This window comes from Symphodus melops (genome assembly GCF_947650265.1).
Source record: "Symphodus melops genome assembly, chromosome: 7".
NCBI classification, from domain to species: Eukaryota; Metazoa; Chordata; class Actinopteri; order Labriformes; family Labridae; genus Symphodus; species Symphodus melops.
In genome coordinates, this window is record NC_136697.1 from 3586201 (window position 1) to 3604482 (window position 18282).

The following is an 18282-nucleotide window of genomic DNA, read 5'->3' on the forward strand; positions in this document are numbered from 1 at the left end:
TCCTCACTGGTTTTCAAACCTTCACATTCTTCATCTGTCAATCATTCACTAAATGTTACATATGAATAGAAACAAAATGACTTTTATTTAGTATTACATCATGTCTATTGTGGAAAATCCCCCTCCTTCTCTCACTCTCCTTGACCTGGCTTTACGTGTCCAAAAACAATCAAAGCAATTTTTAAACTCTAAAAAGCATAATATGTGAAAAAAACTACGACTGACTCGTTCTCTTGAACATTAACAGAGAAACTGTTTTTTGTGAACAGAGAGGATTGTGTTTAGTTTATATTAAAATAAGTAACTTAGTACATGACACTGATTTATAATGCTCATCACATCTGGACTTACTTTGCCTTCCTGCAGTTCTTCACAGCTGGAATCAGTCTCAGTCGTCCCTGGTTTGTTGTCTTGTATTTGTTCAGGTCCAACTCATCCAGAACCTCCTCGGACATCTGCAGCATGTAGGCCAGAGCAGAGCAGTGGATCTCAGAGAGTTTCTTCTCTGATCTGTTCTCTGACTTCAGGAACTCTTGGATCTCCTGATGGACTGAGAGGTCCTTCATCTCTGTCAGACAGTGGAAGATGTTGATGCTTCTGTCAGGTGATAGATTGGTCTTTATCTCCTTCAGGTTGTTGATGACTCTCTGGATCATTTCTGGACTGTTGTCTGTCTGACCCAGCAGGCCTCCTAAGATTCTCTGGTTTGATGTTAGAGATAGTCCATGAAGGAATCGAACAAACAGGTCCAGGTGACCATTTTGAGTTTCCAGGGTTTTTTTAATAGATTTATGTAGGAAATTTTTCAGGCTTGAAACTCTGTGTTTTCCTCCCAGAAAAGCCTCCAGTACTGTTGTGTTCCTGTTGGTGAAACAGTGGAACATGTAGACTGCAGCCAGAAACTCCTGAACGCTCAGATGAACAAAGCAGTAGACTGTTTTCTGGAAGATGACGCTCTCTGATTTGAAGATCTCAGTACAAACTCCTGAGTACACCGAGGCCTCTGTGACATCCAGACCACACCGCTCCAGGTCTTCTTGGTAGAACATGATGTTTCCGTCCTGCAAATGTTCAAACGCCAGCCTCCCCAGCTTCAGAAGAACTTCCCTGTCAGCCTCCGTCAGCTCATGTGGACTCATCTGATGTCCCTCATCATACTTGTTCTTCTTCCTCTTCGTCTGAACCAGCAGGAAGTGTGAGTACATGTCAGTCAGGGTCTTGGGCAGCTCTCCTCTCTGCTCTGTGCTCATCATGTGCTCCAGAACTGTGGCTGTGATCCAGCAGAAGACCGGGATCAGACACATGATGTGGAGGCTCCTGGATGTCTGGATGTGTGAGATGATTCTGCTGGACAGATCTTCATCACTGAACCTCCTCCTGAAGTACTCCTCCTTCTGGGCGTCAGTGAAGCCTCGTACTTCTGTTACCCTGTCAACACATGAAGGAGCGATCTGATTGGCTGCTGCAGGTCGAGAAGTGATCCAGATGAGAGCTGAGGGGAGCAGATTCCCCTTGATGAGGTTTGTGAACAGTGTGTTTAACGATGACTTCTGTGTGACATCAGACACAACCTCCCTGTTTGTGAAGTCCAATGACAGTCTGCTTTCATCCAGGCCGTCAAAGATGAACAACAGTTTACAGACAGCGAGCGTCTCTGCTGCAACCTTCTGTAATGTTGGATGGAAAACACGGAGCAGTTCAAGAAGACTGTAGCGCTGATCTCTGATCAAGTTCAGCTCCCTGAATGAAAGCAGGATCAGCAGACTGATGTCTTGGTTCTCTGAGCCCTCGGCCCAGTCCAGAGTGAACTTCTGCACTGAGAAGGTTTTTCCAACACCAGCCACGCCGTTTGTCAGAACCACTCTGATGGGTTTCTGTTGGTCGGGTTGAGCTTCTGTCTTTGGTTTCTGTTGGTCGGGTTGAGCTTCTGTCTTTGGTTCCTGTTGGTCGGGTTGAGCTCCTGTCTTTGGTTTCTGTTGGTCGGGTTGAGCTCCTGTCTTTGGTTCCTGTTGGTCGGGTTGAGCTTCTGTCTTTGGTTCCTGTTGGTCGGGTTGAGCTTCTGTCTTTGGTTCCTGTTGGTCGGGTTGAGCTCCTGTCTTTGGTTCCTGTTGGTCTGGTAAGGCTTTAAAGATGTCCTGACACTTGATTGGCGTCTCAAGGAGGATCTTCTTTTTAGAGTCTGTCTCAATCTGTCTCACCTCATGTTGGGTGTTCACCTCTTCACTCTGCCCCTCTGTGACGTAGAGCTCAGTGTAGATCCTGTTGAGAAGGTTTCTACTTCCTGTTTCATCACTTCCTTCAGTCACATGTTCATATCTCGTCCTCAGACTGACCTTATGTTCATCTAAAACGTCCTGCTGACCTCTATCTACTGAAAGAGAGAATTATACAATCTGATTATTGTTTTCAGATGTTATTATAAAAGCAGTAAAGAGTTTTAATTTCTAGACTTTTTACATTGACCAATAAAAGTCCTGTTTTAGGAAGCGATCACAGAAGGTGTCTTACTTTGTTCAGTGCTGCTCTGACTGACTGTCTGCGGTCCAGATCCTGTTCTGGATCTTTTTCCACACTGAGGACAGGACGAGTCTCCTGCTGAACCAGACTGGCCCCAGTATGAGGTGTAGCACTGTCTGCAGAACCAGTGTCCACAGCTGGTAGAGACGGGATCCTTCAGGACGTCCTGACACCCAGGACAGGACGTCTGCTCCTCTGTAACATGAGTCCTCTTCTTCCCCCTGTGAAGACATGTCTTTAGAACTAAACTGATGGTTGACTGATTAAAAATATGAAGATTTATCAAACACAATCTGTGGTGTATTAATGCTGTTATTTGTGTACTGTTTGACCATTCAATCTTGCCGTAGCTTTGTTACTGCCTACTGCGCATGTCCAGGTTGTTGCTAAGGAAACAGTTACCCCTTGTTACGCTGTAATGCTGCTCTCCCCAAGTATGTTATATATAGTGTTAAAACAGTGCATCGCCTCGTTATTTAGGTCTAAGTACACCACATAATCTAAACACTCAGATGATGTGCAGGACTCTATTACAGACATTTTATGACTCTGTGGTGGTGTCTGCACATTTCTATGCAGTGGTCTGCTGGGGAGGAGGGAGCACAGAAAGAGACTGAACAGACTGGTCAGGAGGGCCGGTTCAGTCCTGGACTGTCCTCTGGACTCTACACAAGTAGAGTTTTACACAAGTCAAAGGGTACATAGTGTTATGCCTAGTATTATCCAAGTCTATTAATTATTTGTTATCCCTTTGTTGAATTAATGTAAACTTGCTCATAGCTCTTAAACTTTTTTGGTGTTTATATTTCTTGTTTTTTCTGGGGGGGTTTTTTGAGCTGCTGTAACAACCAAATTTCCCCCATTGAGGGATGAATAAAGTTTGAATCAGATTTGGAATAATCAGATCTCATGTGGCTTTTTGTGTCCAGCAAAAACAAACCAAACAACATATAATCTGGATGTGCTAAAAATCACATTTGGAGGTGCAGAGTGAACAAGGCCTAAGAGTCCTCGTAGATTACATTACAGCTTTACAAGGTGACTGACCCAACAAGGAAACATCTGAAGGGACAAGGAGTTAGTGAGGAGACTTACTTTGTGTCTGAGGGTCCAGCTTCTTTACTGAAGCTTATAGGTTCAGCTTTGGACCGATTACTCTCCATAGACAGACAGCTGGGTTCAGGAGACTCTACTCCAGTCTCCTCTTCCTCTAAACACACATCCATGTTCTGATCTGAAGACCGTCTTAGAAGAAAAACAGAAACAAACACAGATCAAAACACAGGAAACAGGAGAAACCAGGAGCCTGTACTACGAAATAAGTTCAACATATCCAGGGTCTCTTATCTGGCTTAACAAACCCTGACATACAAGATAGTGATTATCAGTCCTACGAAGCTGGTCATCAACCTGATCCGTCAACCCAGCTTTGCCAAGAGCACGTTCACGTAAAAGGGGCGGGGTTAGCGTCATTTAACCTATCACAATCATCACCATGTCTGCAGTCAGCAGATCGTCATATCTACAAACATTATATTGACAAAAACTACAACCTATATTACAGTTTTTTTCAGTCGCTAACAAGCGTTTGTCCAATCAGTTGTCACATTTTCAAAACTCTTAACACAATTAGCACAGCATTGGTCTTTTGTGGCCATACCATTCACACATTTCATGTTTTTTTCACACAATATGCAGTCAGTGAACACATTTCCACAATGCTCACATTTTCTTAACAGACAAGTTAAACCTCCCAACAAAATTATGGATTGTTTTTTCATTATTTACGAATGTTAACACACAACATCCTATAATAGCAAAAACAATATTCCAAACCTTAGATACAGTATAAAACTATCATTGACCATGTAATCAAGGTTGTAAGAAAGGCTGGTGAAAGAGTGCAGCCCAATTTGAGGCGGTCAACGGTTGCCTCCATTATACACATCTTTCAACAAACCAACAGGTATGTATTGCATTTTACATGGATTGTTTCTATTGTAGTGTATTTTACATGCGACACAATGTAAGATGAACAAGTATGTGACTTGTAAGTGTGCTGTTAAAATGTGAACTTATGTTAAAGCAATTAGTGGTCTCAAGAAGAGTTTGGTTTAACACCAAAGAGCATGAAGTGGTTTATTAGGGGTCGTTTCCTTAAGACTGATAACATTTGGGTCTAAACAGGAGTAAACAGGTGTTGATCCTGAGGAAGAGATAATAAAAGTCCACCCTGCATGGAAATCTTAAGGCCATAAGTTCAGAATAAGTCTAAGGAGGAACAGTTGTTGTCCTAAGTCCAAATAAGGACTTGGATGGTTTTCTGTTTTCTTTGACCAATGCTGTATAAATACTAGGGTCTTTCTTTGTTCGAGATGGTTCACATTTGGCTGGTGACTCTCCCAGGTATCATGGTTAACCTGGACTGATGCTGTTTCTTGTCTTTGTAAATAAATGTCTTACATTACAAGCAAGTCAGTGTCAGCAGATATTTCTTCATCATCTACACATCATCGTCAAAGTAGGAGGATTGAGAAACTACACTATTCTCACTCAGCATGTCAATGAGGCCATACAGTAATGCATATGTTGATTTTTTTGTCCCTCTAAAGAATGCAACGTCTTCCTCCCTCTGGGGGAAGATGAAAGTGCCTCAATAATGTTTTAATGGTGCACAGAAGATTCAAAAGGGGGTGTCAGCAGGTAGTGTCAGGGTCAGAACAAGATCCAAAAATAGAATTAAAAGTAAAGATTAACTACTAGAATTAATGGCAGATTGTGAAACAGCTGATTCCTATCACATAACCAATTGAGCTCTGTTATAGACATTGCAAAAATAACAATACCTATATTGGTGTTAGAACATACATCAATTGCACTTTTAGGAAGAGATTTGTTATGTAAGATGAATTGCACAAATAAGGAGTACACCAGAAGGCTGTCAGAATACTAGTCATCAACTATTTATGACACCAGTGTCCGAGACATCTTTAGTGTACTGGAGTCCAGAGCTACTAGTCAGCTAAGCTTTGGAAGAAGTTCATTGTAGCACAAATACCTAATGCTAAGCTGTGAATATTGTGAGATATTTGATTGGTAGTTTTTGAAACTATCTCAGAAATTTGGTCAACTTAAATGATGTTGTCACCTACTCTAAGACTTAAAAATTACAAACACATATACATATCTATTCAAAAAGGATACAGTTTGAAAAGATTTTTTTTTTTAAAAAAAAAGGATGTTTGTAGGATACAATTTTGCAAACATTTGTTTTCAATTAACAATAAATAAAAAGAGACAGTGATAGGTTACTTTTATTTAAAGTAGATTTTCAGTGAGTTGGTTTTTACTTTCATTTGAGTGTATTTTAAAGGTACTTTAACTTTGACTTCAGTGAGATTTTAATGAAGGAAGTGTATTTTTACTTGTAAGAATATTTTGGTTGTCTTTATTCCTCTGACTGAGGGTCACTTGAGGTCTGTGGAGATGTGAAAGGCTGATGGATCTGCTACTCTGATGATTCAGAGAGCACATGATTAGCTCATGTGCAAGGGGGAAGTTAAAGATTACAATTTGTTTAAAATTTTTGGAGAATGCTGATGTTCAGTGTGTTGATAAGTTTTCTGTTGTTTAATGGTTAAGTTTTAGTTTCTGTTGATAAGTTTTTGTTGTGTGAAGTTACAAGCAGGTGAAATGGTGAAGAGTTTTTGAATAAAATTCAATAGAGAATAAAATAGTAACTAAAATAAGATGATAAAAATAGAAAAAATAAAATAGAGAAATAATATCATCTGCAAAGCCAAGGTGTTGGTGAAAAATGACTGGTGTGTTAAAATTGTATTGTTAAAATCTGCCAATGCATGGGATTGAATTGAATAGTGACTGCATGGATAAAGGGGGGACATTGAAATATGTTAATCACACATTGAGATCATATGAAAGTATGATATGAAATGATTATATTTTTGATGCTGTTGTTGTGCAAGATACTGGTTTGTGATTTCTCTCCCTAGGATGGTACTTGGGGAGACCAGTGTGAACATGATGGACTGTCCAGAGATTCCTTCAGCCTAAAGGATGTGAATATTCAAATGTGGGCGAGTGGAGGATTTCCTGATGGACAGTGGACTGAATGAGGAGATCATGATGAGAGTTCTTGAATGAAAAATCTTTGCAGTCCAATGGAAGAAGCTGATACACCTTCAAAGCAATATTTTGATGTCTTTTTCCTACTCTCATCTATACTTATTTTCTTTAGTATTTTATGTTAGATGTTTAGTGTGATATATTATTTAGATTTAGTATTGATGTTTTTGGAAACTGTGTAAGATGTATGTATTAAGACCTCAGGTGTTTTATTTCTTTTCTCGATCCTTAGGGACAGTGGTGATAGGTAAGGACAGGTTCATTGAAAGGTGCGATGGGTCGACCAGCCTGACTTTGGACAAAGTTTTGATTTCATTTCTGAGGTTCTTAATGTATGCATTTGTATATCATTCAATAAAGCAATTTGATTTTGTTTGTATTTTAATTGGCTTGGAGTGCTGAAAAGTGGTCGCCATGGGCAGTGGGGCCGTGAGAGAATTTTCCTGTCTAGATTGTTTGATGGTATTTGAAAGATGTCTGCTTGATGGGTTTTTCGCTCTCACACTCTAAAAAATGTAAGGTTAGTCATGATCAGAGGATTATGTCATAAGTATTTTGTGTGTTATTCTTTTTCGAGACTAAAGTCTCGAAGGGGGGAATATGTAGTGTATTTTACATGCAACACAATGTAAGATGAACAAGTATGTGATTTGTAAGTGTGCTGCTAAAATGTGAACTTATGTTAAAACAATTAGTGGTCTCAAGAAGAGTTTGGTTTAACACCAAAGAGCATGAAGTGGTTTATTAGGGGTCGTTTCCTTAAGACTGATAACATTTGGGTCTAAACAGGAGTAAACAGGTGTTGATCCTGAGGAAGAGATAATAAAAGTCCACCCTGCATGGAAATCTTAAGGCCATAAGTTCAGAATAAGTCTAAGGAGGAACAGTTGTTGTCCTAAGTCCAAATAAGGACTTGGATGGTTTTCTGTTTTCTTTGACCAATGCTGTATCAATACTAGTGTCTTTCTTTGTTCGAGAGGGTTCACATTTGGCTGGTGACTCTCCCAGGTATCATGGTTAACCTGGACTGATGCTGTTTCTTGTCTTTGTAAATAAATGTCTTACATTACAAGCAAGTCAGTGTCAGCAGATATTTCTTCATCATCTACACATCATCGTCAAAGGAGGAGGATTGAGAAACTACACTATTCTCACTCAGCATGTCAATGAGGCCATACAGTAATGCATATGTTGATTTTTTTGTCCCTCTAAAGAATGCAACGTCTTCCTCCCTCTGGGGGAAGATGAAAGTGCCTCAATAATGACCAAGAGCTTGTCATTGTAGAAATGGTTATTGCAAATAATGCAATAAAACTGCATGAAATTCAAACTAGAATTGTGAAGGACCATGAGATATTTGACAATATCGATAGCATCAGCCTCATAACTATTATGCGGACATTGTCCAAACACAGAGTGCGGATGAAGCAGCTCTACACTGTTCCCTTTGAGAGAAACAGTGAGAGAGTCAAGGAGCTATGACGACAATATATCGTATAGTACTGTATTCAATTCAATGTCCAGTTCTATTAGCTTTGCACTTTGCAAATAGGTAACCTACACAGTAATAGTTTACAGTACAGTATGGTATGCAGTAATGAGATTGACATAAACTTTGTTTCAGAGAGTTATGGAATTGGAGGCCAACCAGGTTCCTCATGGATCCATATGTATAGATGAGGCAGGAATCAATCTGGCCAAAAGGCGTCGACGTGGACGAAATGTAATTGGAATCCCAGGTGCATCGCCTTGGATAATATCAAATGACAAATAAATGGTATGTATTTATTTTGTATCTTGCTTCAATAATAGTTTAAAAGAAACGCCATGATTAAACTGTGAACATTCACAGCGTCTGCATTCTAAAGAATTTCAACATTGACATTATGTCATCCTATTTCCCTCTTCTCACCAACATTACATTTTAAACTGGACATTTCATTTTCTCGTGATGTGTGAGAAAGAGAGGCCGTGTTTAATACCGAGGTTTTCTTATAAGCCACTTTTTCCTTTTGTTATATTCAGATTTATCTGCTATAACTTGAAAATACTGGACTTTCATTTGTCTCTCACTAATACCTATTTTGCGCTTGCAGTTGTCCAGCTTTCCGTCCAAACTCTCCGTAACGTAAACCAGTAGAACACGTTAAAGCCTGACAGAAATACTACCGCCTCCACAAGGTTTGCACCTGACGTCATTCACGCAAATGTTCTGAGTAAATCACCCGCTAAACGCCCACAAGCCAAACGTGCAAACTTTTGCAATGAACACGTAATTTAGTACTCTTTAATTGAGATCTTAGTAAATCAGGCCCCTAGTGTACTTTGATTTACTGCATGCACCTTGTGAAGTGAAAACAAGGGTTATTCTTTGACATCCTGACACCCAGGACAGGACGTCTGCTCCTCTGTAACATGAGTCCTCTTCTTCCCCCTGTGAAGACATGTCTTTAGAACTAAACTGATGGTTGACTGATTAAAAATATGAAGATTTATCAAACACAATCTGTGGTGTATTAATGCTGTTATTTGTGTACTGTTTGACCATTCAATCTTGCCGTAGCTTTGTTACTGCCTACTGCGCATGTCCAGGTTGTTGCTAAGGAAACAGTTACCCCTTGTTACGCTGTAATGCTGCTCTCCCCAAGTATGTTATATATAGTGTTAAAACAGTGCATCGCCTCGTTATTTAGGTCTAAGTACACCACATAATCTAAACACTCAGATGATGTGCAGGACTCTATTACAGACATTTTATGACTCTGTGGTGGTGTCTGCACATTTCTATGCAGTGGTCTGCTGGGGAGGAGGGAGCACAGAAAGAGACTGAACAGACTGGTCAGGAGGGCCGGTTCAGTCCTGGACTGTCCTCTGGACTCTACACAAGTAGAGTTTTACACAAGTCAAAGGGTACATAGTGTTATGCCTAGTATTATCCAAGTCTATTAATTATTTGTTATCCCTTTGTTGAATTAATGTAAACTTGCTCATAGCTCTTAAACTTTTTTGGTGTTTATATTTCTTGTTTTTTCTGGGGGGGTTTTTTGAGCTGCTGTAACAACCAAATTTCCCCCATTGAGGGATGAATAAAGTTTGAATCAGATTTGGAATAATCAGATCTCATGTGGCTTTTTGTGTCCAGCAAAAACAAACCAAACAACATATAATCTGGATGTGCTAAAAATCACATTTGGAGGTGCAGAGTGAACAAGGCCTAAGAGTCCTCGTAGATTACATTACAGCTTTACAAGGTGACTGACCCAACAAGGAAACATCTGAAGGGACAAGGAGTTAGTGAGGAGACTTACTTTGTGTCTGAGGGTCCAGCTTCTTTACTGAAGCTTATAGGTTCAGCTTTGGACCGATTACTCTCCATAGACAGACAGCTGGGTTCAGGAGACTCTACTCCAGTCTCCTCTTCCTCTAAACACACATCCATGTTCTGATCTGAAGACCGTCTTAGAAGAAAAACAGAAACAAACACAGATCAAAACACAGGAAACAGGAGAAACCAGGAGCCTGTACTACGAAATAAGTTCAACATATCCAGGGTCTCTTATCTGGCTTAACAAACCCTGACATACAAGATAGTGATTATCAGTCCTACGAAGCTGGTCATCAACCTGATCCGTCAACCCAGCTTTGCCAAGAGCACGTTCACGTAAAAGGGGCGGGGTTAGCGTCATTTAACCTATCACAATCATCACCATGTCTGCAGTCAGCAGATCGTCATATCTACAAACATTATATCGACAAAAACTACAACCTATATTACAGTTTTTTTCAGTCGCTAACAAGCGTTTGTCCAATCAGTTGTCACATTTTCAAAACTCTTAACACAATTAGCACAGCATTGGTCTTTTGTGGCCATACCATTCACACATTTCATGTTTTTTTCACACAATATGCAGTCAGTGAACACATTTCCACAATGCTCACATTTTCTTAACAGACAAGTTAAACCTCCCAACAAAATTATGGATTGTTTTTTCATTATTTACGAATGTTAACACACAACATCCTATAATAGCAAAAACAATATTCCAAACCTTAGATACAGTATAAAACTATCATTGACCATGTAATCAAGGTTGTAAGAAAGGCTGGTGAAAGAGTGCAGCCCAATTTGAGGCGGTCAACGGTTGCCTCCATTATACACATCTTTCAACAAACCAACAGGTATGTATTGCATTTTACATGGATTGTTTCTATTGTAGTGTATTTTACATGCGACACAATGTAAGATGAACAAGTATGTGACTTGTAAGTGTGCTGTTAAAATGTGAACTTATGTTAAAGCAATTAGTGGTCTCAAGAAGAGTTTGGTTTAACACCAAAGAGCATGAAGTGGTTTATTAGGGGTCGTTTCCTTAAGACTGATAACATTTGGGTCTAAACAGGAGTAAACAGGTGTTGATCCTGAGGAAGAGATAATAAAAGTCCACCCTGCATGGAAATCTTAAGGCCATAAGTTCAGAATAAGTCTAAGGAGGAACAGTTGTTGTCCTAAGTCCAAATAAGGACTTGGATGGTTTTCTGTTTTCTTTGACCAATGCTGTATAAATACTAGGGTCTTTCTTTGTTCGAGATGGTTCACATTTGGCTGGTGACTCTCCCAGGTATCATGGTTAACCTGGACTGATGCTGTTTCTTGTCTTTGTAAATAAATGTCTTACATTACAAGCAAGTCAGTGTCAGCAGATATTTCTTCATCATCTACACATCATCGTCAAAGTAGGAGGATTGAGAAACTACACTATTCTCACTCAGCATGTCAATGAGGCCATACAGTAATGCATATGTTGATTTTTTTGTCCCTCTAAAGAATGCAACGTCTTCCTCCCTCTGGGGGAAGATGAAAGTGCCTCAATAATGTTTTAATGGTGCACAGAAGATTCAAAAGGGGGTGTCAGCAGGTAGTGTCAGGGTCAGAACAAGATCCAAAAATAGAATTAAAAGTAAAGATTAACTACTAGAATTAATGGCAGATTGTGAAACAGCTGATTCCTATCACATAACCAATTGACCTCTGTTATAGACATTGCAAAAATAACAATACCTATATTGGTGTTAGAACATACATCAATTGCACTTTTAGGAAGAGATTTGTTATGTAAGATGAATTGCACAAATAAGGAGTACACCAGAAGGCTGTCAGAATACTAGTCATCAACTATTTATGACACCAGTGTCCGAGACATCTTTAGTGTACTGGAGTCCAGAGCTACTAGTCAGCTAAGCTTTGGAAGAAGTTCATTGTAGCACAAATACCTAATGCTAAGCTGTGAATATTGTGAGATATTTGATTGGTAGTTTTTGAAACTATCTCAGAAATTTGGTCAACTTAAATGATGTTGTCACCTACTCTAAGACTTAAAAATTACAAACACATATACATATCTATTCAAAAAGGATACAGTTTGAAAAGATTTTTTTTTTTTTTAAAAAAAGGATGTTTGTAGGATACAATTTTGCAAACATTTGTTTTCAATTAACAATAAATAAAAAGAGACAGTGATAGGTTACTTTTATTTAAAGTAGATTTTCAGTGAGTTGGTTTTTACTTTCATTTGAGTGTATTTTAAAGGTACTTTAACTTTGACTTCAGTGAGATTTTAATGAAGGAAGTGTATTTTTACTTGTAAGAATATTTTGGTTGTCTTTATTCCTCTGACTGAGGGTCACTTGAGGTCTGTGGAGATGTGAAAGGCTGATGGATCTGCTACTCTGATGATTCAGAGAGCACATGATTAGCTCATGTGCAAGGGGGAAGTTAAAGATTACAATTTGTTTAAAATTTTTGGAGAATGCTGATGTTCAGTGTGTTGATAAGTTTTCTGTTGTTTAATGGTTAAGTTTTAGTTTCTGTTGATAAGTTTTTGTTGTGTGAAGTTACAAGCAGGTGAAATGGTGAAGAGTTTTTGAATAAAATTCAATAGAGAATAAAATAGTAACTAAAATAAGATGATAAAAATAGAAAAAATAAAATAGAGAAATAATATCATCTGCAAAGCCAAGGTGTTGGTGAAAAATGACTGGTGTGTTAAAATTGTATTGTTAAAATCTGCCAATGCATGGGATTGAATTGAATAGTGACTGCATGGATAAAGGGGGGACATTGAAATATGTTAATCACACATTGAGATCATATGAAAGTATGATATGAAATGATTATATTTTTGATGCTGTTGTTGTGCAAGATACTGGTTTGTGATTTCTCTCCCTAGGATGGTACTTGGGGAGACCAGTGTGAACATGATGGACTGTCCAGAGATTCCTTCAGCCTAAAGGATGTGAATATTCAAATGTGGGCGAGTGGAGGATTTCCTGATGGACAGTGGACTGAATGAGGAGATCATGATGAGAGTTCTTGAATGAAAAATCTTTGCAGTCCAATGGAAGAAGCTGATACACCTTCAAAGCAATATTTTGATGTCTTTTTCCTACTCTCATCTATACTTATTTTCTTTAGTATTTTATGTTAGATGTTTAGTGTGATATATTATTTAGATTTAGTATTGATGTTTTTGGAAACTGTGTAAGATGTATGTATTAAGACCTCAGGTGTTTTATTTCTTTTCTCGATCCTTAGGGACAGTGGTGATAGGTAAGGACAGGTTCATTGAAAGGTGCGATGGGTCGACCAGCCTGACTTTGGACAAAGTTTTGATTTCATTTCTGAGGTTCTTAATGTATGCATTTGTATATCATTCAATAAAGCAATTTGATTTTGTTTGTATTTTAATTGGCTTGGAGTGCTGAAAAGTGGTCGCCATGGGCAGTGGGGCCGTGAGAGAATTTTCCTGTCTAGATTGTTTGATGGTATTTGAAAGATGTCTGCTTGATGGGTTTTTCGCTCTCACACTCTAAAAAATGTAAGGTTAGTCATGATCAGAGGATTATGTCATAAGTATTTTGTGTGTTATTCTTTTTCGAGACTAAAGTCTCGAAGGGGGGAATATGTAGTGTATTTTACATGCAACACAATGTAAGATGAACAAGTATGTGATTTGTAAGTGTGCTGCTAAAATGTGAACTTATGTTAAAACAATTAGTGGTCTCAAGAAGAGTTTGGTTTAACACCAAAGAGCATGAAGTGGTTTATTAGGGGTCGTTTCCTTAAGACTGATAACATTTGGGTCTAAACAGGAGTAAACAGGTGTTGATCCTGAGGAAGAGATAATAAAAGTCCACCCTGCATGGAAATCTTAAGGCCATAAGTTCAGAATAAGTCTAAGGAGGAACAGTTGTTGTCCTAAGTCCAAATAAGGACTTGGATGGTTTTCTGTTTTCTTTGACCAATGCTGTATCAATACTAGTGTCTTTCTTTGTTCGAGAGGGTTCACATTTGGCTGGTGACTCTCCCAGGTATCATGGTTAACCTGGACTGATGCTGTTTCTTGTCTTTGTAAATAAATGTCTTACATTACAAGCAAGTCAGTGTCAGCAGATATTTCTTCATCATCTACACATCATCGTCAAAGGAGGAGGATTGAGAAACTACACTATTCTCACTCAGCATGTCAATGAGGCCATACAGTAATGCATATGTTGATTTTTTTGTCCCTCTAAAGAATGCAACGTCTTCCTCCCTCTGGGGGAAGAGGAAAGTGCCTCAATAATGACCAAGAGCTTGTCATTGTAGAAATGGTTATTGCAAATAATGCAATAAAACTGCATGAAATTCAAACTAGAATTGTGAAGGACCATGAGATATTTGACAATATCGATAGCATCAGCCTCATAACTATTATGCGGACATTGTCCAAACACAGAGTGCGGATGAAGCAGCTCTACACTGTTCCCTTTGAGAGAAACAGTGAGAGAGTCAAGGAGCTATGACGACAATATATCGTATAGTACTGTATTCAATTCAATGTCCAGTTCTATTAGCTTTGCACTTTGCAAATAGGTAACCTACACAGTAATAGTTTACAGTACAGTATGGTATGCAGTAATGAGATTGACATAAACTTTGTTTCAGAGAGTTATGGAATTGGAGGCCAACCAGGTTCCTCATGGATCCATATGTATAGATGAGGCAGGAATCAATCTGGCCAAAAGGCGTCGACGTGGACGAAATGTAATTGGAATCCCAGGTGCATCGCCTTGGATAATATCAAATGACAAATAAATGGTATGTATTTATTTTGTATCTTGCTTCAATAATAGTTTAAAAGAAACGCCATGATTAAACTGTGAACATTCACAGCGTCTGCATTCTAAAGAATTTCAACATTGACATTATGTCATCCTATTTCCCTCTTCTCACCAACATTACATTTTAAACTGGACATTTCATTTTCTCGTGATGTGTGAGAAAGAGAGGCCGTGTTTAATACCGAGGTTTTCTTATAAGCCACTTTTTCCTTTTGTTATATTCAGATTTATCTGCTATAACTTGAAAATACTGGACTTTCATTTGTCTCTCACTAATACCTATTTTGCGCTTGCAGTTGTCCAGCTTTCCGTCCAAACTCTCCGTAACGTAAACCAGTAGAACACGTTAAAGCCTGACAGAAATACTACCGCCTCCACAAGGTTTGCACCTGACGTCATTCACGCAAATGTTCTGAGTAAATCACCCGCTAAACGCCCACAAGCCAAACGTGCAAACTTTTGCAATGAACACGTAATTTAGTACTCTTTAATTGAGATCTTAGTAAATCAGGCCCCTAGTGTACTTTGATTTACTGCATGCACCTTGTGAAGTGAAAACAAGGGTTATTCTTTGACATCCTGACACCCAGGACAGGACGTCTGCTCCTCTGTAACATGAGTCCTCTTCTTCCCCCTGTGAAGACATGTCTTTAGAACTAAACTGATGGTTGACTGATTAAAAATATGAAGATTTATCAAACACAATCTGTGGTGTATTAATGCTGTTATTTGTGTACTGTTTGACCATTCAATCTTGCCGTAGCTTTGTTACTGCCTACTGCGCATGTCCAGGTTGTTGCTAAGGAAACAGTTACCCCTTGTTACGCTGTAATGCTGCTCTCCCCAAGTATGTTATATATAGTGTTAAAACAGTGCATCGCCTCGTTATTTAGGTCTAAGTACACCACATAATCTAAACACTCAGATGATGTGCAGGACTCTATTACAGACATTTTATGACTCTGTGGTGGTGTCTGCACATTTCTATGCAGTGGTCTGCTGGGGAGGAGGGAGCACAGAAAGAGACTGAACAGACTGGTCAGGAGGGCCGGTTCAGTCCTGGACTGTCCTCTGGACTCTACACAAGTAGAGTTTTACACAAGTCAAAGGGTACATAGTGTTATGCCTAGTATTATCCAAGTCTATTAATTATTTGTTATCCCTTTGTTGAATTAATGTAAACTTGCTCATAGCTCTTAAACTTTTTTGGTGTTTATATTTCTTGTTTTTTCTGGGGGGGTTTTTTGAGCTGCTGTAACAACCAAATTTCCCCCATTGAGGGATGAATAAAGTTTGAATCAGATTTGGAATAATCAGATCTCATGTGGCTTTTTGTGTCCAGCAAAAACAAACCAAACAACATATAATCTGGATGTGCTAAAAATCACATTTGGAGGTGCAGAGTGAACAAGGCCTAAGAGTCCTCGTAGATTACATTACAGCTTTACAAGGTGACTGACCCAACAAGGAAACATCTGAAGGGACAAGGAGTTAGTGAGGAGACTTACTTTGTGTCTGAGGGTCCAGCTTCTTTACTGAAGCTTATAGGTTCAGCTTTGGACCGATTACTCTCCATAGACAGACAGCTGGGTTCAGGAGACTCTACTCCAGTCTCCTCTTCCTCTAAACACACATCCATGTTCTGATCTGAAGACCGTCTTAGAAGAAAAACAGAAACAAACACAGATCAAAACACAGGAAACAGGAGAAACCAGGAGCCTGTACTACGAAATAAGTTCAACATATCCAGGGTCTCTTATCTGGCTTAACAAACCCTGACATACAAGATAGTGATTATCAGTCCTACGAAGCTGGTCATCAACCTGATCCGTCAACCCAGCTTTGCCAAGAGCACGTTCACGTAAAAGGGGCGGGGTTAGCGTCATTTAACCTATCACAATCATCACCATGTCTGCAGTCAGCAGATCGTCATATCTACAAACATTATATCGACAAAAACTACAACCTATATTACAGTTTTTTTCAGTCGCTAACAAGCGTTTGTCCAATCAGTTGTCACATTTTCAAAACTCTTAACACAATTAGCACAGCATTGGTCTTTTGTGGCCATACCATTCACACATTTCATGTTTTTTTCACACAATATGCAGTCAGTGAACACATTTCCACAATGCTCACATTTTCTTAACAGACAAGTTAAACCTCCCAACAAAATTATGGATTGTTTTTTCATTATTTACGAATGTTAACACACAACATCCTATAATAGCAAAAACAATATTCCAAACCTTAGATACAGTATAAAACTATCATTGACCATGTAATCAAGGTTGTAAGAAAGGCTGGTGAAAGAGTGCAGCCCAATTTGAGGCGGTCAACGGTTGCCTCCATTATACACATCTTTCAACAAACCAACAGGTATGTATTGCATTTTACATGGATTGTTTCTATTGTAGTGTATTTTACATGCGACACAATGTAAGATGAACAAGTATGTGACTTGTAAGTGTGCTGTTAAAATGTGAACTTATGTTAAAGCAATTAGTGGTCTCAAGAAGAGTTTGGTTTAACACCAAAGAGCATGAAGTGGTTTATTAGGGGTCGTTTCCTTAAGACTGATAACATTTGGGTCTAAACAGGAGTAAACAGGTGTTGATCCTGAGGAAGAGATAATAAAAGTCCACCCTGCATGGAAATCTTAAGGCCATAAGTTCAGAATAAGTCTAAGGAGGAACAGTTGTTGTCCTAAGTCCAAATAAGGACTTGGATGGTTTTCTGTTTTCTTTGACCAATGCTGTATAAATACTAGGGTCTTTCTTTGTTCGAGATGGTTCACATTTGGCTGGTGACTCTCCCAGGTATCATGGTTAACCTGGACTGATGCTGTTTCTTGTCTTTGTAAATAAATGTCTTACATTACAAGCAAGTCAGTGTCAGCAGATATTTCTTCATCATCTACACATCATCGTCAAAGTAGGAGGATTGAGAAACTACACTATTCTCACTCAGCATGTCAATGAGGCCATACAGTAATGCATATGTTGATTTTTTTGTCCCTCTAAAGAATGCAACGTCTTCCTCCCTCTGGGGGAAGATGAAAGTGCCTCAATAATGTTTTAATGGTGCACAGAAGATTCAAAAGGGGGTGTCAGCAGGTAGTGTCAGGGTCAGAACAAGATCCAAAAATAGAATTAAAAGTAAAGATTAACTACTAGAATTAATGGCAGATTGTGAAACAGCTGATTCCTATCACATAACCAATTGAGCTCTGTTATAGACATTGCAAAAATAACAATACCTATATTGGTGTTAGAACATACATCAATTGCACTTTTAGGAAGAGATTTGTTATGTAAGATGAATTGCACAAATAAGGAGTACACCAGAAGGCTGTCAGAATACTAGTCATCAACTATTTATGACACCAGTGTCCGAGACATCTTTAGTGTACTGGAGTCCAGAGCTACTAGTCAGCTAAGCTTTGGAAGAAGTTCATTG

General features: G+C 38.9%; 2 protein-coding genes across 2 annotated transcripts in view; both read right to left on the reverse strand.

The window, feature by feature from the left end:
• Positions 1 to 18282, reverse strand: part of LOC306826852 (NACHT, LRR and PYD domains-containing protein 12-like) — a 236219-nt gene that overhangs the window by 27543 nt on the left and 190394 nt on the right. The gene's annotated exons all lie outside the window — the stretch shown is intronic.
• On the reverse strand, positions 215 to 16379 carry LOC306827146 (uncharacterized protein; the record flags this gene model as incomplete). The annotated part of the gene is made up of 6 exons (XM_079348813.1): positions 16332 to 16379; positions 9972 to 10121; positions 3613 to 3762; positions 2509 to 2738; positions 2058 to 2371; positions 215 to 232 (listed from the first exon to the last, which is right to left on the reverse strand). Exons 2-6 carry the CDS (start codon positions 10100 to 10102, stop codon positions 215 to 217), a joined length of 843 nt encoding a protein of 280 aa, XP_079204939.1. The 5' UTR covers positions 10103 to 10121; positions 16332 to 16379.